The sequence below is a fragment of the Mirounga leonina genome, unplaced genomic scaffold (genome assembly GCF_011800145.1).
Source record: "Mirounga leonina isolate KUSES-001 unplaced genomic scaffold, KU_Mleo_1.0 Mir_150, whole genome shotgun sequence".
In the NCBI taxonomy this organism is placed as follows: domain Eukaryota; kingdom Metazoa; phylum Chordata; class Mammalia; order Carnivora; family Phocidae; genus Mirounga; species Mirounga leonina.
The window spans coordinates 31,824,651-31,849,492 of record NW_023270374.1 but is presented as its reverse complement, the minus strand read 5'-3'; the positions used below and the strand labels follow the sequence as shown (position 1 = coordinate 31,849,492).

Sequence of the window (24,842 nt, the reverse complement as noted above, 5' to 3'; positions counted from 1 at the left end):
AAGGGAATAACAAAGATTAAAGCAAAAATAAAATACAGAATAGAAAAACAATAGGAAAAATTCAATGAAACAGAGTTCGTTTTTTAAAAGATCAACAAAATTCCACACACCCTTTATTTATTTATTTATTTATTAAGGATTTTATTTATTTGACAGAGACACAGTGAGAAAGGGAACACAAACAGGGGGAGTGGGAGAGGGAGAAGCAGGCTTCCCACGGAGCAGGGAGCCCGATGCGGGGCTCGATCCCAGGACCCTGGGATCATGACCTGAGCCGAAGGCAGACATTTAACAACTGAGCCACCCAGGTGCCCCTCACACACATTTTAAAAAAAAATCGGCACACCCTTAGCCAGACAACAAAAAAAGAGAGGGAACCCAATAACAAAAATTAGAAATAAAGAGAAGACAGTACAACTGATGCCACAAAAATAAAAAAGATCAGAGGAGACCATTATGAACAATTATATGCCAACACACTGGATAACCTAGAAGAAATGGATACATTCCTGGAAACATACAACCTACCAAGACTAAATCATGAAGAAATTAAAAATCTTGTCAGACTTATAACTAGTAAGGAGATTGAATCAGTAATCAAAAAGCTCCCCAAAAAGCCCAGGACCAGACAGCTTCAATGGAGATTTCCACCAAAGATTTAAAAAATGATTAACACCAAACCTTCTCAAACTCTTCCAAAAATTGAAGAGAAGGGAACACTTCCAAACTCATTTTATGAGGTCAGCATTACCCTGATCCTAAAACCAAAGATACTACATGAAAGCTACCGACCATCTCCCTGAGGACTATTGATACAAAAGTGCTCAACAAAATATTAGTAAATCAAACTCAATAGCATGTTAAAAGGATTATGCACCATAACCAAGTGGGATTATTCCTGGAATGCAAGGATGGTTCTACATATGAAAATCAATGTAATATACCACATTAACATACCGAGGGATCAGAACCATAATGATCATCTCAATTGATGCAGAAAAAGCACTTGATAAGATTAGCCATCCTTTTGGGGCACCTGAGTGGCTCAGTCGGTTAAGCATCTGCCTTTGGCCCAGGTCATGATCCCAGGGTCCTGGGATCAAGTCCTGCTCAGTGGGAACCTGCTTCTCCTTCTCCCTCTGCCATTCCCCCTGCTTGTGCTCTCTGGCTCTCTCTATCTCTTTGTCAAATAAATAAAATCTTTAAAAAAAAAAAAAATCAGACATCCTTTCACGATAACACTCAACAAACTAGCAAGGTAACTACCTCAACATAATAAAGGCCACATATGAAAAGCCCACAGCTAACATTATGCTTAATGGTGAAAAACTGAAAGCTTTTCCTTTAAGATCAGGAGCAAGTCCTGGTAAGCACTGTGAATTGTGCAAGACTGTTGAATCTCAGATCTGTACCTCTGAAACAAATAATGCAATATATGTTAAGAAAAAAAAAAAAGAAGAAGAAGAAGGTAGCGGGAGGGGAAGAATGAAGCGGGGGAAATCGGGAGGGGTAGACGAACCATGAGAGATGATGGACTCTGAAAAACAAACTGAGGGTTCTAGAGGGGAGGGGGGGGGATGGGTTAGCCTGGTGGTGGGTATTGAGGAGGGCACATTCTGCATGGAGCGCTGGGTATTATGCACAAACAACGAATCATGGAACACTACATCTAAAACTAATGATGTAATGTAGGGGATTAACATAAGAATAAAAAAAAAAGATCAGGAGCAAGTCAAGGATGCCCACTCTCACTACTATTTCAACATACTACTGGAAATCTTAGCAGAGCAATTAGTCAAAAAAATAAATAAATAAAAGTATCCAACTTGGAAAGGAAGTCAAATTATCTCTGTTCACAGATGACATGATCATATATGTAGAAAACTGTGTAAAGATTCCACAAAAATAAATGTCAGAACAAAAGAATTCAGCGAAGTTGTAGGACACAAAATCCACATGCAAAAATCAGTTGTGTTTCTGTATACTAACAGTGAAAAATCCAATTAGGAAAACAGTCTCATTTACAACAGCATCAAAAGAATAGAATAATTAACTTAATTAAGGAGTCAAAAGACTTGTACACTAAAAACTACAAAACAGTGCCTAACGAGATTAAAGAAGACAAATGAAAGGGAAGACATCTCATGTTCATGGATTAGAAGAATTAGTATTGTTAAAATGCCCATACTACTCAAAGCCATCTACAGATTCAGTGCAATTTCTATTAAAAATCCTAATGGCTTTTTTTTTTCCAGAAATAGGGAAAAGAATCCTAAAATTCATATGGAATCTCAAAGGACCTTGAGTAGCCAGAATAATCTTGAGATAGGAAAGCAAAGCTAGAGGCCTAATACATCCTGATTTCAAAATATATTAGAAAGGTACAGTGAGGGGCGCCTGGGTGGCTCAGTTGGTTAAGCGACTGCCTTCGGCTCAGGTCATGATCCCGGAGTCCCAGGATCAAGTCCCGCATCAGGCTCCCTGCTCAGCAGGGAGTCTGCTTCTCCCTCTGATCCTCCCCGCTCTCCTGTGCTCTCTCTCTCTATCTCATTCTCTCTCAAATAAATAAATAAAATCTTAAAAAAAAAAAAAAAAGGTACAGTGAGCAAAACAGTATGGTACTGGCATAAAGATGGACGTAGATCTCTGGAACAGAATAGAGAGCCTGGAAGTAAACTCTTGCATATATGGTTCCATGACTCCCAACAGGTGTGCCAGGGCTACACAGTAGAGAAAGAGTAGCCCCTTCAACAAATGGTACAGGAAAAACTGGATCTCTGTATGCAAAAGAATAAAGTTGGACCATTACTTCACACCATATACAAAAATTAACTCAAAATAGATTAAAGACCTAAGCATAAAAGCTGAAACTATAAAACTTCAAGAAGAAAACATAAGGGAAATCTTCATGACATTGGTTTGGTAATGATTTCTTGGATATGACATGAAAAGCACAGGCAACAAAAGCAAAAGTAGACAAGTGGGACTATGTACATAAAACTTAAAAACTTGTGCACCTCAAAGGAAACAATCAACAGAATGAAAAGGTGACCTATGGAATAGGAGGAAATATTTGCAGGCCATGTATCTGAGAACGATTAGTATCTAGAATATATAAAAAATTCCTACAACACAAAAAGTAACCTGACTGAAAAATGAACAAAGAACTGGAATAGACATTTCTCCAAAGAAGCTATATACAAATGGCCAAGTATAAGAAAAGATGTTCACCATCACTGATCATTAGGGAAATGCACATCAAACCAAGTGAGATATCCCCTCACATCCGTTAAGATGGCCACCATCAAAAAACTTCCAAACAGAAAATAACAAGTGTTGGCGAAGGTGTAGAGAAATTCATTGCAGTGGGAATGTAAAATGGTGTAACTGCTATGGAAAATATTATGAAGGTTTCTTAGAAAATCAAAAGTAGAATTACTGCATGTCCACCAAACCTACTTCAGGGTATATATCCCAAAGTAACAAAAGCATGGACTTGAAGAGATATTTGTATACCCATGTTCATAGCAACATTATTCACAATAGGTAAAACATGGAAGCAACCTAAATATTCTTCAGTAGATGTGTGGATAAAGAAAATGTGGTATACGTGTACAATGGAATGTTATTCAGCCTGAAAAAGGAAGGAAATCCTGTCAATTAGTATAACATGGATGAACTTTGAGGACATTATGCCAAGTGAAATGAGCCAGTCACACAAAGACAGATACTGCATGCTTCTACTTTTATGAAGTATCTAAAGTTGTTGGACTCATAGAAGCAGAAAGTAGAATGGTAGTTGCTAGGAGTTAGGAGGGGGAAAGGGGACCCATTTTTGTTCAGTGGGTATAAATTTCAGTTTTGCAGATGAAGAGAGTTCTCGAGATTGGTTGCACAAGAAAGTGCATATAGTTAACTCTATTGTACACTTAAAAGTAGTTGAGATGGTAAATTTTATATTACATGGTTTTCACCACAATAAAAAATTGAGGGTATAATCTTATTAAATGCTGTTTGGGTTTTTCTCCTTTATTAATGAAACTAATTGTTTTTAGAACTTTCCTAATATTGGGGTGCCTGGGTGGCTCAGTTAAGTGTCTGCCTTTGGCTCGGGTCGTGATCTCAGGGTTCTGGGATTGAGCTCCACATTGGGCTCCCTGCTCAGTGGGGAGCCTGCGTCTCCCTCTCCTGCTCCCCCCGTGCCCGCTTGTGTACACACTATCTCTTTCTCTCAAATCAATAAATCAATAAATCTTTAAAAAAAATAGTAAAAAAGAAAGAAATTTCCTAATATTTAAGATGCTCTTGCAAACCTGGTATAAACCGCAGCTTCATCTGTGACAGATGAGCCAAGTTCCTTAGTATATGGAGGACTCTCTACAATGCTAAAACAAAATAAGTCAGAGGAAGACAAATACCATATGATTTCACTCATATGTGGAATGTAAGGCACAAAACAAAGGGAAAAAAAAAAAAGACAACCCCAAAAAACGGACTCTTATCTATAGAGAACAACTGATGGTTATCAGAGGGGAGGTGGGTGGGGGGATGGGGAAAACTGTTGGGAGTGCACTTATGATGAGCACCGAGTCCTATATGGAACTGTTGAATCACTGTATTGTAACCTGAAACTAATAGAGCACTGTATGCTAACCATACTGGAACTAAAAAAAAAATAGATGGAGGACTCTCAAAATCCCATAGAAAAATGGACAAAAAAAATAATTTATTACAAAATGTCAGTGATAAGTGAAAAGTTTCTCAGCCATGCCTATAAAGAAATGCAAGTTAAAACCATAGTGACCAGTTTTTTATGTACCAAATTAGCAAAGACTAGAAATAGTAATAATATGCAGTGGTAGTGAGGGCACTCTCATTCTGTGGTGGTGAGAGTGAAAATCAGCATCTATTTGGAGGGCAACTTTGTATTTTTTTTTTTTTAAGATTTTATTTATTTATTTGATTGAGAGAGCAGGCACACAAGCAGGGGGAGCCAGCAGAGGGAGAGGGAGAAGCAGGATCCCCGCTGAGCAGGGAGTCTGACTCGGGGCTCGATCCCAGGACCCTGAGATCATGTCCTGAGCCAAAGGCAGACGCTTAACCGATGAGCCACCTAGGCGCCCCAGGGAACTTGTATTTTCCTAACAATATTTTACTAGTCAGAAATTCTTGTTTTGTTTTTAAGTGGGCTCCATGGGAGCCCAATGCGGGGCCTGGACTCATGACCCTGAGATCAAGACCTGAGCTGAGATCAAGAGTTGGATACTTTACCAGCTGAACCACCCAGGCACTCCCTGGTCAGAAATTCTTGTAAGAAATTCAGAATTTCAGAAATTCTCAAAGGCACAAAAATATATGCAGGGACAGTTACTGAACCATTGCTTGTAATAGTTTAAAAACTGGAGAAATGCAAATGTCTATTAACAGCTAGGTTGGTGAAGTAAATTATGATGCATCCATAAATTAGAACATTGTTTAAAAGAGTGAGATATACTGTAGACTCTGACACTCTTCCCATTGTCGTGGGAGGAAAACGAGCAGAACATGAGTGTAAAAATACAACTCTATTTTTTGTTTTTTAAAAAAGTGGTTATAGTAATCTGTGCCTAGAAAACAAATTTGAAATAATGGACACTAGATTGTTAACACTAGCTATCTTTGGGGTGAGTAGGGCGGATATTCACTGTTCTTCATTGTTTCTGAGAGAGAAATTTTTACGTAAAGAGCTATTTTGGAAGAGGAAGTAAAAAGGATAAATTTCAATGTAAATTTATATTGCTAACCATTTTTTCATAAAGATTTTACTTATTTATTTGGCAGAGAGCCAGAGAGGGAACACCAGCAGGGAGGAGTGGGAGAGGGAGAAGTAGGCTCCCCGCCAAGCAGGGAGCCCGATGCGGGGCTCGATCCCAGGACCCCGAGATCATGACCCGAGCCGAAGGCAGTCGCTTAACCAACTGAGCCACCCAGGTGCCCCATCTAACAATTTTTTTTTAAAAAAGGGAATGCTACCTGCCAGTTTTTGTTTTGGAATGAGTTAAGATTTATTTACATATGGTCTATTATATCACATGACCAACTTCTAAATATGTTTTATGACTTTTTAAAAGAATATGAAGTTGGAAGACTGTGGGTGTCACTGTTAAAGTTGCCGGAGACAGCCCGGTCCTCAGTGTAGCCCAGGAAACCTTGAGGACCCCCCACACTGAGAACCCCCGACTTCTACACAGTTTCCATCCCAGATGCCTGAAGAAGGGAAGGGGCTTGGGGAGTCCTGCCTTGTCATGCACCATCAATAAAGTATACTGTACCTACCCCCAAAATATGAAGTTGATTACTGTAGAATATTCGACTATTCCCACATCTGTCAAACTAGTCTCAGGTAGTAGTCACATTCTCTGCCTCTAGTGTTGTTGTCTACTTGATCTTTCAAAACCACAGCAGCATGTTCCAATCTCTCACTGTGGTTATGTTTCTGTAACCCTGTCAGCTGCTCCCATGATTCCTGTTTTCACGCCTGCGGCCAGACTTGAAGGGAGTCTGCTGAGAGTTGCATTTCTAAACCTTTGAGTCGTCCTGTTGAGCTTACTGTCCTTCCAGTTCCTACCTCAGAAGGAATATAAACTCATATTTTTTCAAGTCCCGCATGTATATTTTGTAGTGTTGAAATGTAGTGATTATTAGCTGCAACTTCGCTAATTTAGTGAATTGATCAATTCTCTCTCAATTCCCAAAGACAGATTTTTTAAAGTTATATGCTTTTGTTCTTATTTCATTAAAAAAATTACAAGACAGAGTATAAAAAAGATTATATAAAGAATGATGAACATGCAGTTGTCATCTGGACCTTCTCTGTGAATCTTTGGCAGTGTAAAACCTTGCATGTATATCAAGCCCACGTCACTCAGGGCTTGACTTAGGAAACAATGTGTTTCCACATGGTAATTAAGATCTCATTTGTCAGAGTTGGTCCATGAATGTCTTTTGGACGAATGGTTTTCTAGATAAGTGGGGCTTTACCCTTTAAGTAACCCTTTTATTGGATACCCTTTCAAAAGTGTATGACAAATAAACCCAAACTTACCTAAATGGGTAATGTTGCTAAAAATAGCCCCATGGTAAGCATCCAGGTGGTAAGTAGATAGGTGTTCACTGAAGAATTCTTTCAACTTTGTCGTGTGTTTGAAAATTTTCGGGGCGCCAGAGTGGCTCAGTCGTTAAGTGTTTGCCTTCGGCCCAGGTCATGATCCCGGGGTCCTGGGATCGAGTCCCACATGGGGGTCCTGGGATCAAGTCCCTCATGGGGCTCCCTACGCAGCGGGGAGCCTGCTTCTCCCTCTGCCTGCCGCTCCCCCTGCTTGTGCTCTCTCTCTCTGACAAATAAGTAAAATCTTTTTTTTAAAAAAAGAAAATTTTCCTAATAAATACTGAGGGGGAAAAGATCACTTTGGAAAGTCCTGCGACCCTTATTCCAACAGTGTTGTGGTTACTCAGAGAGCTCAGTGTGTGGAGTAGTTAAGGCTGTAGGCCCTGGAGCCGGACTGCCTGGTCCCGTGCAGCGTCTGCTGCTGCCTTAGCTGCCCTTAGTGCCCTTCAGGCAGGTACTCTACTTCTCTGAGCCTTGCCTTTCTTGCCTGGAAAATGGGAATGATAATAGTTCCTGCCCCAGGGTTGGTGGTGGGAGTGAACTGAGCAGATGTGTATGCGGAGCCTCCTCCAGTACTGAACACTCCACGGTGGCTGTGCTGGCCACTGCCCCCATGACCGTTATCTTCCATTGCCTTCCGCGCCAACCGCTGGCCACTCAGAATCACTAGGAGTGCTACTCTCCTTGATCATTGGCTTGAATGACAGTTTGAGGCTACTTTGAGACTTAGTTTTGAATGACATGGGAGTTTTTCTCCAAATCAAGTCCATCTTTATGTTGTCCACTTTCCCAGTCTTTGCAAGTAAAATACCAGGAACGTGATTTAACGCTTCCTTGGTGAAGCCCAACCCCATCCCAGACCTCAGCGGTGGCACTCTGGTGTTGGTGCCCTGTCGGCGGGGCCCTGCACTCTCCTGCTCCTGAACTCTGCTGGCCACCCGCCTCAAGAGAGTGCAGGTCTCCTCGTTCGGGCTGGTGCTGCTTTCAGCTGGCGGCTCTGCATCCTCTCTCCCCTCCTCTCCACCCTTCTGTTCACGACCACTGCCCTTCACCTCTACCCAGGGCAGAAATAAATACTACCAGGGAAGGTCAGGCAGTATTACAAATAAATGACGTCCCCTGAATAGGGACCTCACAAGTGGGAAGGATGCCCCTCTTGTACAGAACTGAGAGTTTTAGGGCTCCTTTGCCCCTCTCGGGTTTGACCTTTTAATGGTTTTTAGCATATTCACAGGTTTTTTTGCAGTCATCATGACTAAGAACATTTCATCACCCCAAAAGAAACCTCATACCCATTAGCAGTCACTCCCCATTCTCCCCCACCCTCAGCCCTTGGCAACCGCTAATCTATTTTCCATCACTATGGATGTATCTCTTCTGGGCATTTCTACAAATGCATTTATATAATATGTGGCATTTGGGGGCCGCCTACTTGGAGTTAGCATGTTTCCACCTTAGTTGTAGCATGTAATGATACTTCATTCCTTTTTATGGCTGAATAATCCTCCATTATATAGACATACCAAATTTTGTCTATTCATCCATCTGTTGATGCACATTGAGGTGGTTTCTACCTTTTAGCTATTACTATGATGTCATGAATATCTGTGTACAAGTGTTTGTGTGAATATATTTTTACTTCTTTTGTGTGTATACGTAGCACTGGACTTACTGGGTCTTATGGTAACTCTATATTTTAACTTTCTGAAGAACTGCCAAACTGATTTACAGAGCGACTGTGCCAATATACGTACATCTCACCGGCCACATAGGAAAGCTCCAGTTTCACCCCGTCTTCACCTGTGCGTGTCGTTATCTGTCGTCGTGATGAAAGCCATCCTGGTGGGTGTGAAGTGCTATCCCATTGGGGTTTGGGTTTGCATTTCCCTAAGGACTAATGATGTTGAGCACTTTTATATATGCTTATTGGCCATTTGTAGATCATTTTTGGAAAAATCTCTATTTAAATCCTTTACGTGGGGCGCCTGGGTGGCTCGGTCATTAAGCGTCTGCCTTCGGCTCAGGTCATGATCCTGGGGTCCTGGGATCGAGTCCCACATCGGGCTCCCTGCTCGGCAGGAAGCCTGCCTGCTTCTCGCTCTCCCACTCCCCCTGCTTGTGTTCCCTCTCTCGCTGTGTCTCTGTCAAATAAATAAATAAAATCTTAAAAAAAAAAAAAAATCCTTTACCTATTTTTTAATTGGGTTATTTGTCTTTTTATTGTTGAGTTGTAAGCATTCTTTATACATTCTGGATACAGGCGCCTTATCAGATGTAGGATTTGCAAATAAACTCTCCCATTCTTTGAGTGGTCTTTTTTACTTCTGTGATGGTGGCCTTGGACCACAACTGTTTTTGATTTGATGGAGTCCAGCTTACCTGTTTTTTCTTACGTCACTTGCACTTTCAGATATTCTATTTAATGTCCTCAGTGACTTATCTGAAAATCCGATTTGCTCACTGGATACATAACTGCATTATTGTTAGTTTTCCTGATGTGGAATCACAAAGCACTTGGTTTAAGATGTCTGCCAATAATATACAGAGGCTCTTAGAAATGTTGATATTTGTCGGGCTGGTAAATCCATTTCTGTGCATTTAGCCTCAGGAAATAATTGGATAGAAGAAATACATCCTATATGCCCAGAGGTCATTTCACTGTCACTTGTGCGAGTGGGACCCTGGAAGCCTCTTCAGTAGCAGAGGAGGGTGATTACGTTCATAGTGTGACGTTATGAGGCAACTATTGAATATTATCATTATGAAGCTGATTTAATGAAAATGTTTATATTGGAATCTTCAATAAAAATTGAAGCCCTCTATGACTAAAATATATATAGGATATTTGAAGATATTTGGACTAGGAGGAAGGGTACACAAAATTATAGATAGTTTTATGTTCTTCCATTTCATTTAATATTGATATTTTATCTTTGCAATTAAAATATAAGTAAAAAAATGTGTGCCTAACATTTCAGATCAGTGAGAAGAAAGGTGATGAGTGGTGAAGTCTGGTGTGTTTATCCTTGTCCCACCCCAGCTGTTTTTGTAACAGGAATTATTTTTTATCGCTATGATCATCAGGGTGAGACTTGCAAACAGAAAAATAGTTTCTGTGTGTAATTAAGAACTTGAATAGAGGGCGCCTGGGTGGCTCAGATGGTTAAGCGTCTGCCTTTGGCTCAGGTCATGATCCCAGGGTCCTGGGATCAAGCCCCGCATCGGGCTCCCTGCTCGGCGGGAAGCCTGCTTCTCCCTCTCCCACTCCCCCTGCTTGTGTTCCGTTTCTTGCTGTGTCTCTCTCTGTCAAATAAATAAAATCTTTAAAAAAAAAAAAAAACTTGAATAGAAATATTTTAATTCTCTTCACATTTTTTTTTTAAAGATTTTATTTACTTATTTGACAGAGACATAGCGAGAGAGGGAACACAAGCAGGGGGAGTGAGAGAGGGAGAGGGAGAAGCAGGCTTTCCGCTGAGCAGAGAGCCCGATGTGGGACTCGATCCCAGGAGCCGAAGGCAGACGCTTAATGACTGAGCCACCCAGGTGCCCCTCTCTTCACATTTTGATATCAAATCTAAACACTGATGATAACGTGATTTTGCAATTAGAATTACTATTATTTTAGTCATTATTAGCATTACAATTTGCTAAAAGAAAGGTAATGATGATTATGGTGATATTATGTTAATAATAGGGGCCACAGAAACTCTTTTCTCATGGCATCTCATGGAAGAATATATTTTACCTGTAAATAAACCGATCACCCCAGTGTTTGAAATAAATTTCAAACGGATCAAAGATTTAAAAAAAATTTTTTTAAGGAATAATAAAGGCACCAAAGGAAATAAAAAGGTCAGCACAATACAAGGTCATGTGTAGAAGGCCTACCTGGGGTGAGGCCACAGGTTGAGGTGCTGCACCCAGAGAGGGAATGTACAGCTTGCTGTACCACAGACTGGGTCTGTGGATCCCCTGACCTGGGGCGCCGCCTGAGGGACAGTGGTCCGGGGTCTAGCCAGTAACTCTAAGGCCGTCCCTCCTCAGTGCTGGGAATGGGTGTGATAGGGCAGCAGGCAGGGAAAGGCTGCAGAGAGAGGCCCCGCTCCGGTGGCGCCCCCCCTCCCACCCCCCCTCCCACTGCACACACTGCAGCTGACTTTGGCCTCTGGGCCTGACTTGGGAGAGGCAGAGGCGGTGTCTTGTTCTCATATGTGGGAAGGCTATGAAAAGAAAAACCCTTGTTGGCCCAAACATTTAAACAAGAATTACACTAGGATGTTTTGTTCTCACTCTGACATGGTCAGAATTAATTTGGAGATCCAGAAGAGGATTATTTTGTTGTTATTGTTGTTGCTTGGTTTTTGAATCTGAGTTACTTAATACAAGAACACAGAGGGAAAGAGAAAACAAAACATATGTCTTAAGTCTATCAAGTGGTATTGGAACATCCTCAGGTCATTCTTCAGGGCACTACTTTGTTGGTGTTTGAGGGGCTGCACATTCAAGCTGCTGGTGAACTTGTTGAGAAAAGGCCCCAATGATAGAAGGCAAGCTGCGGGCTGGGTCTGGGTGTCTGGAAGCACACCGGCAGAGCCTAAGAGATCATAATCATTTTTTTTCTTCCTCCTTAGGTTGAATAGGAAAAACTTGCTTCCTGCAAACAACCGAAAAAACTGCCCTTGGAAACTGTTTCTTTGGCCCGCATGGAGCAGCTAGAACTTACACTGTGAGGCCCTTGACGGACGAGCTCTCACCCCTGATCAGCCAGAGTGATTGGCGCCATGGCCAGCAAGAGGAAATCCACCACCCCGTGCATGATCCCTGTGAAGACCGTGGTGCTGCAGGAGGCCAGTGCGGAGGCCCAGCCCGCCGAGGCGTTACCCGAAGGCCCCCAGCAGGAGCTGCCCCCTGAAGTGCCTGCTGGCAGCAGCGAGGCTGCGCAGATGTCGAGCAGTACCGACGGCCCCGCCCTGGCCAACGGGCACCGGAGCACTTTGGACGGCTATTCGTATTCCTGCAAATACTGTGATTTCAGAGCCCAGGACATAACCCAGTTTGTGGGACACATGAATTTAGAGCACACAGACTTTAATAAGGATCCAACTTTTGTATGCACTGAATGCAGTTTTCTGGCAAAAACTCCTGAGGGGCTTTCTCTGCACAATGCTAAGAGTCACTCGGGGGAAGCCAGCTTTGTGTGGAATGTGGCCAAGCCAGACAATCATGTGGTCGTGGAGCAGAGCGTCCCCGAGAGCACCTGTACTCCTGACCTATCGAGTGAGCCCAACGCTGAAGGGACCGACGGACAGGCCGAAATCATCATTACCAAAACTCCAATCATGAAGATAATGAAAGGCAAAGCCGAAGCCAAAAAAATTCATACGCTCAAGGAGAACATCCCCAGTCAGCCTGTGGGTGACACAGCCTTACCAAACCCATCGGCCGGGGAGACCGAGGCGAAGGAGGGGGACCACCCCTTTGTCAATGGGGCAGTCCCGGTCAGTCAGCCAGCCACCAACTCGGCCAAAGGGCCGCATGCGGCCAATGGGCCCCTGCTGGGAGCGGTGCCGGTTCTGCCGGCTGGCATAGCGCAGTTCCTCCCCCTGCAGCAGCCGCCCCCCCTGCATGCCCAGCACCACGGCCATCAGCCGCTGCCCACGTCCAAGTCCCTCCCCAAGGTGATGATCCCCCTGAGCAGCATTCCCACCTACAATGCGGCCATGGACTCCAACAGCTTTCTGAAGAACTCGTTCCACAAGTTCCCCTACCCAACCAAAGCTGAGCTCTGCTATTTGACTGTGGTCACCAAGTATCCAGAAGAACAGCTCAAGATCTGGTTCACAGCCCAGAGGCTGAAGCAGGGCATCAGCTGGTCCCCCGAGGAGATTGAGGATGCCCGGAAAAAGATGTTCAATACGGTCATTCAGTCCGTACCCCAGCCCACGATCACCGTCCTCAACACACCCCTGGTCGCCAACGCCGGCGGTGTCCAGCACCTCATCCAGGCCGCCCTTCCGGGCCACGTGGTAGGGCAGCCGGAGGGCACGGCGGGCGGCCTGCTGGTCACTCAGCCGCTGATGGCCAACGGGCTGCAGGCGCCCAGCTCATCCCTGCCGCCCGCCGTCACCTCGGTGCCCCAGCAGCCCACCGTGGCAGCCGTGAACACGGCGTGCTCCAGCACCACGTCGGCAGTGAAGGTGGTCAACGCGGCCCAGTCGCTGCTCACGGCCTGCCCCAGCATCACCTCCCAGGCCTTCCTCGACGCCAGCATCTACAAGAACAAGAAGTCTCACGAACAGCTGTCTGCCCTGAAAGGAAGCTTCTGTCGGAACCAGTTCCCGGGGCAGAGCGAGGTGGAGCATCTGACCAAAGTGACCGGCCTCAGCACCAGAGAGGTGCGCAAGTGGTTCAGCGACCGCAGGTACCACTGCCGGAACCTGAAGGGCTCCAGGGCCGTGCTGCCCGGCGACCCTGGCGCTATCGTCATCGACCCCGGGCCCGAGGCGCCCTTCTCCCCGTCGTTGGCCAAGGCCCCCGAGGTGCCCTGCGTCCCACCGGCCGCCACCCTGGCCACCCCTCCTTCCGCCAGACGCCAGGCCTGGCACCAGACCCCTGACTTCACGCCAACCAAGTACAAGGAGCGAGCCCCCGAGCAGCTCAGAGCCCTGGAGAGCAGTTTTGCACAAAACCCCCTTCCTCCCGATGAGGAGCTGGACCGCCTGAGGACTGAAACCAAGATGACCCGGAGAGAGATTGACAGCTGGTTCTCGGAGAGGCGGAAGAGAGTGAGCGCCGAGGACCCCAAGAGGGCTGACGAGGGCACCACTCCAGAGGAGGAGGAGGACGAGGCGGGAGAGGAGGAGCTGGGCGGGGGGCCGAGGGTCCCCGGGGAAGACGGCCCCCTGGAAGGGCTCGGCAGCCGTGCGCTGGCAGAGCGCAAGGTCAGCCCCATCAAAATTAACCTTAAGAACCTGCGCGTCACCGAGGCCAATGGGGCCAACGGCAGGAGTGAGCTCCCGGGGCCGGGGGCCTGCGAGCCCGAAGAGGATGGGCCCGGCCAGCCGGCCGAGCAGCCCCCCGGCAAAGCGAGCTGCAAGAAGACGGCCCAGCAGCGGCACCTGCTGCGCCAGCTCTTCGTGCAGACGCGGTGGCCCAGCACCCAGGACTATGACGCCATCATGGCCCAGACCGGCCTGCCGCGGCCCGAGGTGGTGCGCTGGTTCGGGGACAGCAGGTACGCCCTGAAGAACGGCCAGCTCAAGTGGTATGAAGACTATAAGCGGGGCAACTTCCCTCCAGGGCTGCTGGTCGTCACCCCTGGTAACCGGGAGCTGCTGCAGGACTATTACCTGACGCACAAGACACTGCGTGAGGGGGACGTGCAGAGCCTCTGCGACAAGACCCAGATGAGCTCCCAGCAGGTCAAGCAATGGTTTGCGGAGAAAATGGGCGAGGAGACCCGGGCTGTGGCGGACGCGGGCAGTGAGGACCAGGGCGCCGGTGAGCCTGCAGCCATTCACCAAGGGATGGGGGACGCGTATTCGGAGGTGTCGGAAAACAGTGAGTCGTGGGAGCCCGGCGCCCCTGAGGCCAGCTCGGAGCCCTTGGACGCCCCAAGTCCCCAGGCTGGACTTCAGCTGGGTAAGGAGCCCACGGGGGCCGGGACCAACCGCTGTGGGGAGAGCGGGGGGGGGGTTAGCCTGAGGGGCCACGGGGGCAGCTGCTGTCCCTAAGCTCCCTGGCAGTGGGACCAAGTGGCCGGCTGCTCCAGGGGCACCTGGCAGCAGAAGCCATTAGGGCATAGTGGAATATGACCTACACTATGATGTGTTTCCTGTGTTGTTAGGGGAAGGAACATAGTGGGCCTACAAAGGTGCAAGCTTTTCTAGATATTTCTTAGCAGTGGGAGAATAGGTCAAAGCACCATCAGAGTCAGACAGAACCACAACGCCCCGGAAGGAGAGAGCAACAGGACTGCTGAGGAAATTCAACTCAGAATGGCAAGCAAAAGGAAAGAGGAGCTTGCATTGCCTTTAGATGTGGCAAGTGCTTTTATTTAAATGGTGAAAGTCCTGTAATTTGCATTTGTTGCTCTTTCTGGTTTGGAGAAATGGAAAATCATCTTCCCTCTTAGACAGATGGAATCAAAAGCTTGAGTTTTGTTCCTCAGTTTCTCTGGATCATATCCCAGGTATTAGCACTTGAAAGAAAACTTTAGAAGATAATTTATCGAAGATAGCTTTAAAGCCACAGACCAGTCACTTTGTCGGTATCGGGTCCTGACCCCCGTGTTCCCAGCCTCCCCTTTCCCTCCCTGTCCTTGGGTGTTTGCCTCCTTAGAGGCCTCATCACAGCATGGCCAGGAGTCCATGCAAACTGAGCATCTGGATTCTCAGATTCTCCGGTTTGGGGACCTTTAGAAGTTGGTTCTGGGGCCGGTATTTCCTGACTTGACCTTGTTTTCCTCCAGGCCCCCATGAGTCAGTGAGGACCTCACAGGTGGTGGTGGGCTCCAGGAAACAGGACTAGCTTCACAGGGCTGGTTGCCTCGGGCACCTTCTCCAGCACTGGGCGTGCCCCTGGGGAATGCCCACCCCTGGCTTGCAGGCAACTAGAACAAATTTCTTTTTCTGTTTGTTTAAATTAAAATTTCACTGAAGTATATTCTTGGGTAGCTGGAAATAGGGTGGTGGTTACACAACCTTGTGAATGTATTTAAAGCCATTTAATCGTACATTCAAAAATGGTTCAAATGGTAGCTTTTATGTTACATATATTTTATCACAAATAAAAAGAAAAAAGCTAGGGGCGCCTGGGTGGCTCGGTTGGGTGACTGCCTTCGGCTCAGGTCATGATCCTGGAGTCCCAGGATCGAGTTCCGGGTCGGGCTCCCTGCTCAGTGGGGAGTCTGCTTCTCCCTCTGCCACTCCCCCCTTTCATGTGCTCTCTTTCTCTCTCTCATTCTCTCTCCCTCAAATAAATAAATAAAATCTTTAAAAAAAAGAAAAGAAAAAGCTAACCTGGAAGTGGGGCGGGTGGGTTTGAGTTATAAGCACTGACCCCCCTCTGCTCCTAAATCCACCGCTAGGCCAAGTGTGATGTCCCCGGCGGGACAGAGCAGGCGTGGCACTCTGGCCTCCCCCTCTTCTGTCTGAAGCAGATAACCCTTGGGTTCAGGAAGCGCTTGTCTGTGTGTCTGTACTTGGTTTCTCCATGGCCAGCCTACGTGCAAGGGCCAGGTCGGCGAGCGTCACGGACCATAGGCCTCTGAACAGCCCCGCCGACGTTGAGCGCAGGGGTAGAGGCCATCAGTAGAATGGGGACACTAGCCCCCGCAGCTGTGGTGTTAGAACATGGGTTCTGGAGAGCCGGTGGGGAAGGGCAGGACGGGGCGGATGAGGACAGGGCTCCGGGCCAGCAGTGGCCTGGGCTTCGGCGGCACTGGGCCGCCGGAGGGTCTGCAGGCCCTGCCCGATGTAACCCGCATCCCGTCCTTAAGCGGCACGTCCTTCTTCCCAGTCCCTGGGAAGGCGCTGGCAGGAAGGCAGGGCTCCAGGCAGTAACAGGGCCCCAGAGCCAGTGCTACCACCCTGGTGTGGCGAGGACTGGGCTGCCGGGGGAGTGCTGTACAGGGGCGGCTGATGTGGAGGTGACAGGCCTGTGCTTTCTCCTCAGAAACAGACTGAATTTGAACAGATTACTTCGAAGGACTGGCCAGTCCGGGATGCCGCCTGCCACGTGGAGGGGCTCAACCCGACTCTCCGCTGCCACGTGCTGTTCCCATGCTCGCTGCCGCCGCCGCCGCCGCCGGCCGGGCACGCACGAGAGCTTCTGGAGGCCTCGCCGCCAGCCCCGAGCCCGCCGCCACCGCCGGCCTGCCCCCACCGAGCGCGCCAGCAGGGAGAGTCGAGTGCTTGTCAGTTCTTCCTCCCGCCATGTAGGACCTTTCCTTTGCCTTCCAGTGGATAAAATAGTTCAGATTTCATATTCATAGACACGGAATCAAGTTTTTAACCTATAAATCCGCCTATACACATTTAATAAAACGTCAGATCATAAACACTTTCATTACATAGGAACTTTGGTTAGCCAGCAGCACATTGTCTTACATCATCTCTGAAAATGCCCTGTGTCTGTTCTCTGGGGATCACGGGGGCCACGTGTCCCCAGCACGCGCGGACCTGGGGCTGAAGCCCTAGCGACCCCCCACCCTCCGCTCCTCGGGGAAGGCAGTACGTTTGCTGAGGCAGCTGCCCCCGGGCGGCCACACTGGGGCCTGCCCGCCTTGCCCTGGCCTGGGGGCAAATCGGCCCGGCGCCCGCCTGCAGTCTGGAAATGGACTGCTCACCTGATAGTGTTTGCTCACCAAGCTCTTAAGTGGTTCCAGCCATCCTGCTTGCTCGTGGGAGTTTGAATCACGGACCAGAACTTTTCAGTTATCGGGTCAACTTCAAGAAGTATTTGTTGTTAAGCCTGATGTACTGACCGATGTGCCCACGTTTTTGTTGTTGTTTTTCAATCTAGATGTTTTGAGAGTGAGAGGAAAATTGAGAAAAGGAATGCGCAGGGCTGAACGTAGAAGTACATGGCCCCAGCGTGTGGCTTTGGCTGCTGTGGTCTTCGGAGCCCTTACCCACGCTCCCTTCAAGGCTGCCAGTGGTCTGGGAAGGAAGACTCCAGCAGCCGGGAGTAAGAGCGAACGCTCTGGGATCTGGGGAGCCAGGAGTGATCAGAGCTGGGGTGGTCCTCGGCACAGAGACCTGCAGATGGGGGTTCCTGGCCGGGCACCCAGAGTGCTCATGGCCCCCGTGCCGAGGGCCTGGCTGGGTGCTGGGCATCGCCGGACAGGCCCTTGTGAGGATGTTTCTTAAGTTCTGCATTTATATCCCCAGATTTGGAAACAAGATCTCTGTCTACTTTAGTCTAATCCTCATACCATTTTTTTTTTTTTAATTGAGAAAAATCACAGGAAAAGGTGCTTTTGAAACACTGGGAAACTTGCTTACAAAGCTGTACTACGTGGTAAATCCCTATTTCCCCCAAAACTGGCTGTTCTGAGAGCAGCAGGTGAAAGTGGGGCAGGCAGAAGTCATCATGTCCCCAGCAGCTCCGCTCACCTCCTGGAGACCACCTGCTTCCCCAGGCACCAAGGCCTTGTGAGCATGCTCCTTCTGGGCCCAGGCTGGGGGAGCAGCACGAAGCAGCCCCAGAGAGAGGGCAGGGGCTTCGGGCACGACAGACTGGTGGTTGGGTGGGCGCTGTCCTTCTCCCCAACCCCACCCAGGAAATGAACTGGGTGGGGCACCTTGCTGGCTTGGCTCCAAGGGCAAAGATGGGGGTGGCAACTTCTGCCTTCCAGGAGAGGGCTTTCTTTGGAACCCAAAAGCTCTTGAACCCCTGTTCTTCTAAAGTGTCTGCTCCTGCTCTCCCAGACCCAGTAGGGACCACCTCTGAGTAGTTTGAAACGCGACGTGTGAGTACTTGGCAAGTTCTGCGCCCTGTGTTGTGTCCTTTCCATTTGAGTGTGAAGCTGTTTAGCCCCAAAGACCTTGTGGCAGAATTGCCAGTGGTGATTGCCTTCCTTCAGAGAACAGACACCTGGAATTTTTCCTTTAGGGTTTGTGTACATGCAGGTCAATTTATATATACACGTAGATACAGTACAGATAGTCATTTGATACTTTACTAAGAAAACGTCCACCTGAGGTATGCACCTGAGGAAGCTCGCGGTGGCACGAGGCTGTTGGGGAAGGGAGTCTGTGTTGGAGGGAATGCTGGTGCCCAGGGCGCAGCCGAGGCGGCCCGGCCGGAAACCATCTGAGTGTGGGAGACACCAGCCTGCCAGCCTCACTCCCAGAGCCCCGCACTGGCCAAAGGGCTTTAGAGAGGATTTTCTTGGTTATTTAATTTGTATTCATATTTCATTTACAACCCAAACAGCAACACAAAAAATAAATTACATGGTGGACAAGTTCACGCAGGACATAACGACCCAGCCTCGGCCCAGCCTGCCTTTAGAAGGTGGAGAAGCTACAGGCCTGCCCGCCTGGGCATGTTTTCCTCACATCTGTTAGCCCTGCCCACGAAAGGCAAGACTGCCCAGGTAAGGACCCCAGCAGACTAGAGAGTCCCTCCTCCTCAACTTGGACCAGTCTCCGGTCTTGGACCGGAGCAAATAGTGGGGTTGAAGCCTCACGCTCACAAGAACCACGGTCCGAGGTGATGGCGAGAGAGACAACTGGGTCATCGAGCCGGTGCCCAGGGCTCTGGGTGCTTGGGGAGCACAGCTAACCTGGCACAGAGACCCACCCCGGCCCGGAATGCGTGGGGGCGTGGCTCCGCGGCAGTCGGCCCGTGTCCTGTCACAAGACAGATCACCGTGGTTTTGCACGCCCTCAAAGGGTGTCTGGGCTGTTGCCTGCAGCAGGTCGCTGGGCTGCAGAGTTGAGAGGTGGGGTTAGTCTCTCCTGAAGGAAAGCCTCATGTATAAGGTGACTCATCTTTCCCCTCTTCTCTGTATGCACTTGGACTTGTCAGAGATCGTAAAATATTTCAGTGTTTCTTGTTGCCTATGTCAGGCACATGTTTGGTTTATTCTATTTTTTACATGGGGTTGTAGATTCAGTTGTAATAGTTGAAACCAGATCATCATTCTGATAAAGGAAAGCTGGATTTATGATACGTATACCTTGCATATTTTGATTACTTCTTTTAATTCTTGACTATGAAGGAGCTTTTTGATTTGAGAGGAGAGTTCTCATTTTCAGGAGTCTCAGGTTCCTGAAATAGAGCACCCTGGTTGGATGGCCCTGTTGGCATTTGGGGTTTGGTAGCGCCATGTGACTTAGGGCTCCTGGCCTGGCCTGGCCGAGTGACTGGCAGCTGTCCCGGTGGACCAGAGCCTCGACCGGAGGCTCTGCTCCCTGTTCTCCAGAAGCACGGGTGTGGGAGCTGGGCAGTGTTGGCCCGTAGCTTGTGGGCTCCCACGTGCACGGATGGCGGCGTCCCTGCTGGCTGTGGGAGGCTGTCCCACCAGGAAGTTTCAGCGTGTTTTCCAGGCTGAGCTGTGGCTCTTCATCCTGCTCAGTCGGTGGCCCAGTGACAGGTCCTGTGTCCCCTCCCTGTCCCCTCTGGCTCTGGGACATCTGTGCCAGGCTGCCTTCCGTGGAGGCTGGGTGCCCGTGCCCTCTGCACCTCCCCCCGCGGCTCCCGGCTGGGCAGCCTGGTCTCCCTCCTGTAAGCCCTTTGCCACTGGAGCAGCTTTGTCGGTGTAAACCTCACAGCCCCAGCGGATAAAGGCGCTTTGTAGGAGAGGAGAACCGGCCAAGAAGAAAGCGTCAAACCAAACCAAACCTGGATTTGGGCTTTTTCTAATTTTTCCCCCTTTTTCCTTGCTCAGAGTTTATCTGGGGCAGGTTATTGGTTTGACCCACACCTTTTGTATTAAGTTTAAATTTTCCTTTATCCCATCGATGTGCAAAGCTCAGATGCTGGAGAAGACCCTGTAGATGGGTAAGGATCCACCGAATGAACTTCCAGGCCAGAGCCAGCAGCTGCCTGGGCCAGGAGGCTAACAGGCTGGGCTCTTCTCGCTCCCATCTGGAGACCCGTCTCCAGGGCTCTGGACACAGCTTCCTTTGTTCTCTTTCCTGAGGAGCCCAGGCCCGCCCAGCCTTCCTGCCCAGACCTCGGGGGCCATCTCTGCGTGGCTGGGGGAGCACCTGCCCTGAGAAAGCAGGGAGTGGGGAGCCCGAGCCTTCTGAATGGTCCCCGCCCCCAGCCCGGCTTCAGTCTGAGGGAGCCATCATGCTGTTTCTCTGGCCATTTCTAACAGCCAAGCTGTGCAACACCAGGGCTGAGGAGGCCGGAGGCAACTTCTGATCAAAGTGACGAGTTTTGATTTGGGCCGAGTGACTGTGGAAGTGACGACCGTGGGTGCTACTTGGCTGGCCGCCCAGCCCAGCTCTATGTCCAGATGCAACAGAGAGGCCTCGGATGGAGTTTGTTTCTGCCCCAGTCTATGTGGTGTTCCTGGCACCAGGTCGTCCTGGGAAGGGGGTTCTCTGAGCTGACCCAGCAAGGGCACGTGGGAGTGAGGTAAAGGGCTCAGAGCATTTGGTCCTAGGGGTGTCTGTCTTTCAGTCCTGAGTGCACTCGTCAAGACTGGCCGCTAATCTGGCCACTCCTTTGAACGGGGTCCTAGTCCTTCACCAGACTCGAGACCTGACAGCCTGGAGCCGGCAGGAAGCAGCCATTGTATCTGCCGAAGTCCAGAGCAGGGGCGGAAACCCCGGTGTCTGGCACGGACCGGCAGGCCCCGGTCACCACACGGACACGGTGGCAGCAAGCCCCTGCGGCCGTGATTTTTATAAGCCCTATCTTGTGATCGGCAGGACTGTCAGGATCCACAGAGAACACGCGGCTCCCGCTTTGCCGTCCCCAGCCCCGAGGCTTCCGCAGCCCTCAGACCCTGGCCCTCGTGGCCGCTCAGGCCGGAGCCAGAGGGAGAGGTGAGCACAGCGCGCAGGGCTTGGCAGAGGTGGTGGTCGTCTTCTCTTCTGCTGGGTGTCTTTCCTGCTGTCCACTGGGGGGCAGGTGGCAAGCCAGGGTGCCTGAGAGTCTGAGTGGTGACCTGCCATCGGTGCCTCTTCTTCCGGAGCCGGGCTGTGCCTCGTGCACACCTGGGCACTTGAGTGTTAGTGGCTTTTCTTGGCTAATGCTCCGTAACTGCTCTTCCTTTCCACGATAAATGGGTGATTTAGAAGTCTTTCGAGTCTTCGGCTGGAGCCGAAGGTGAGTTGTCCAGGGTAGAGGCTGTTCGGAGTCACTGAATACAGAAAGCTGCCAGTGTGTGGTCTTTCCCGAGGCTCAAACCCCAGAGTCGATCCCCTGGTGGAGGGTAACAGTCTTCCCCCGTGGTAGCTCTTCTGTAATTGGTGTTTCAAGAGAGATTGTCACTCATCCTTGGTTCGTGCCCATACAGAGGTCTCATTCTGGCAGTTTGCTTGAAACACTGGCCGGGCGGGAGCCCCAGGCTGACGGGTGCTGGCTGGCGGGGGAGGGACGCAGCACGGTCAGCGGGCACCCAGTGAGGCCGGGTGAGCGCCAGGGGACAAGGGGCGTCCCGTGCAGAGGAGTTCCTGCGCTTCTGGGCAGGTGCGTCGTCGAGCTGTGTCGGGAGGACCGGACTGTGCCATAATTGTTACGACAGAAAAAACACGCCAACCTTCCTCTCTCCCCTGCCGGCCATTGTTCACTGAAAGTTTACTGAGCACAGTCTTTGTGGATGTCAGGGAGGTTGTCACAGCTGCAGGGTCCTTCCTGACGGGCCTGATTCCTGCTGGTTTTCTTCCCCCTCCCCGGCTAACCTTCTAGTCTTCGGGGCCACAGGAGGGCCGGGAATGGCTGGCGAGCAGTTTGCCCTGGGGCGCCGCCTCTCTCCCAGAGACGCTGGAAAGACAGGATCATCTTGGTGCTAAGAGGCAACTGCCCTGTTTGTCCAGAGGCAAATGGAGACTTTACCGAACTACACAAGAGGGTCCCTACCCCCTGCGGCCGCCAGGTGTGAGACCAAACCGAGGGGCATACTCTGTGGGTCAGGCCTGGGTGGGATGGGAATTCTTTACCCAGGAGTAAGTGTTTTTAACAGAAAGATGTAACTTGCCTTTGGACCGTGGCTGTGCCGAGGCGGTGGAGTGGGCTGCCCTCTCTGGGCTGAGTCTCCAGGCCTAATGAGGTCCCCTGTGGGGATGCTGCTATTTCTAAAATGCAAATTGCACATTTCCTAGATTTTGTATCTGTGGATTTGGATGAGGGAGCAGGGCCAAACTGCTTATACAATTTGATATGGGCTGAAATGGTACTTCAAATCTTTTGATTGTTCCTAAATAAAAACATAAATACATTTCACATCTGCGGACTTTATTTTGTGGGGGATCCCGAAAAACTAAAAACACTTCACATCTGCAGATTTATTTAGTGGGCAAGCCCGAACCTTAAACGTGGATGGATGAGCAAGGCCATTCCCCTTGGCCCACTTCAGGAAAAGTTCCACTGCTGGGTCCACGGGACTGGCTTCTATATGATGGAACCGTGATGTACACTCCACAGACAAGGGCAGAGGAGTCAGACCTGGAGTCCTCAGGTGTCTGGTAAGAGGATGCTGGCAAGTCCTTTTCTTTCCCCCTTTTGCCCCATGAGAAGAGCACTCAGAAGCAGAGCTTGTCCTGTTCGCTAAGGAAGGGCTGGCGAATATGCGTAAGGACCCAGGAGCCTCGAAGGAACGTTAAAAGCCTCATTTCTAAGATTCAGAGCAATTGCATCTTGTTGGGGGTGACCCTGAGGGCCTGTGACAGGAAAAAGGGAGCCCACAAATATCACCTGGGGCAGAGACATACCAAGGCAGTTCTCGTCCCAGGTGGACACCAGGGCCTGTCCCTGGCTTGGCCGTTCTGGAGGCCAAATTAAGCCTTGGGAGAGCGGCTTTGTGTCAAATGTAAAGCAAGTCCTTGGGAGCTGGACCAACCTGGTGTGGAGCCCGGAAGCCAACCAGCCGAACCCCCAGGGTGGGTGCAGACTCAGGCGGTGGTTTCTTGGGACACAGCTGTGGACAGAGTTGGCAGTAGAAGTCAGCAGGGGGTTGCCGTGAGCTTCCATGGGGCAGCTGCGGTGGCCTCCAGGCAGGAGACAGAAGGCCTGCCTGACTCCTGGGCATGAGTCCCCTGGGGTTCTCAGAGGAACGACCCAGTGAGGAGGACTCTCAGGCTGAGACCGGGCTTGAGCTCTTGAACTGAAATGTGAGGCAGGACCTTATTTTGTTCCATGAACTAGTTTGGTGGGATAACCGGATACTGCTTGTAGTGGTTTCTCCCTTCAAAAGAACAGCAATGGTGGGAGCTGATGGGCTCAAATGGAAAGACGAGTGAGTTGTGAGCCAGCCCCAGCCTTCAGGTGTTGTTCAGCACGTGCCCGGTCAGGAGGGGGGCCTTGTGTCCTCTGCTCATGGCCACAGATCCTCGTGAATGGCACTGGCCCTCGGCTGGGGTCAGAAACCGCTCCTGCCTTCTCACTAGGCAGCCTCGAGAGAGGGGTGCTCGGCCTGACTGCTCTCTCTGCAGGGGTGTCAGCCACCGGCCTCGCAGGTAGTGCTGTGCGCATGCGTCCGCTGACCGAGAAGTCCAGGCCTGCCACTCGGGGCGCAGTCCCCTTGTCCCTGCTCTGCCAGCCAGCCAGGAGTAGTTCCTGTTGGAGACCGCGGGAGAGGGGACCCTGCAGGGAGCCATCCACTGCTTGTCTTTGCCCCTGGTTCCATGGACTTCCTCTCCCTGGCCCTGTTTTTTTGGGTGTCCTCTGCCCCAACTGGTGGGTCTCAACCCTGACCACTCATTCGGTTCACCTGGGCACCTCCCACTCACCACCAGGGCTGGCAGAGCCGTTAGGGCTCCGGGCACTGGTATTTCTCAGAAGCTTCCCAGGTGATGCCTGACCCAGTGGGTGGGAGGCAGTGCCAGGCCAAGCCGCCCCACGGCAGACACAGGGCCTGCTTGCACGGTGAGGCAACTACCCACCACAGGCCCAAATCTTCAGGCTTGAGTGAGGGTCTCCCTTCACCCCACCTGCTTGTGGGGCCTCCCGGGGCAGTCAGTGAGGTCAGATCGGCCTGGAGGAAGCGGAGGGGAAACTGATCTGTGCA

The 24,842-nt window shown here is 49.8% G+C and overlaps 1 protein-coding gene across 9 annotated transcripts in view; it reads left to right on the top strand.

Moving 5' to 3' along the window:
• The window catches only part of ZHX3 (zinc fingers and homeoboxes 3), a 136,536-nt gene extending 113,477 nt beyond the window's left edge, over positions 1 to 23,059 (top strand). For 7 of the 9 annotated variants that reach the window (XM_035006326.1, XM_035006323.1, XM_035006325.1 and 4 more), the window contains 2 exons: positions 11,782 to 14,791; positions 16,826 to 23,059. In XM_035006326.1, coding sequence (XP_034862217.1) covers positions 11,932 to 14,791; positions 16,826 to 16,836 — 2,871 coding nt within the window. In that variant the 5' untranslated portion in view covers positions 11,782 to 11,931 and the 3' untranslated portion in view covers positions 16,837 to 23,059. Of the gene's footprint in view, positions 1 to 7,361; positions 8,990 to 11,781; positions 14,792 to 16,825 lie in introns of those variants that run through there. The other 2 variants (XM_035006324.1, XM_035006330.1) reach the window with 2 other exon arrangements.
• Positions 23,060 to 24,842: the final 1,783 nt, after the last annotated feature.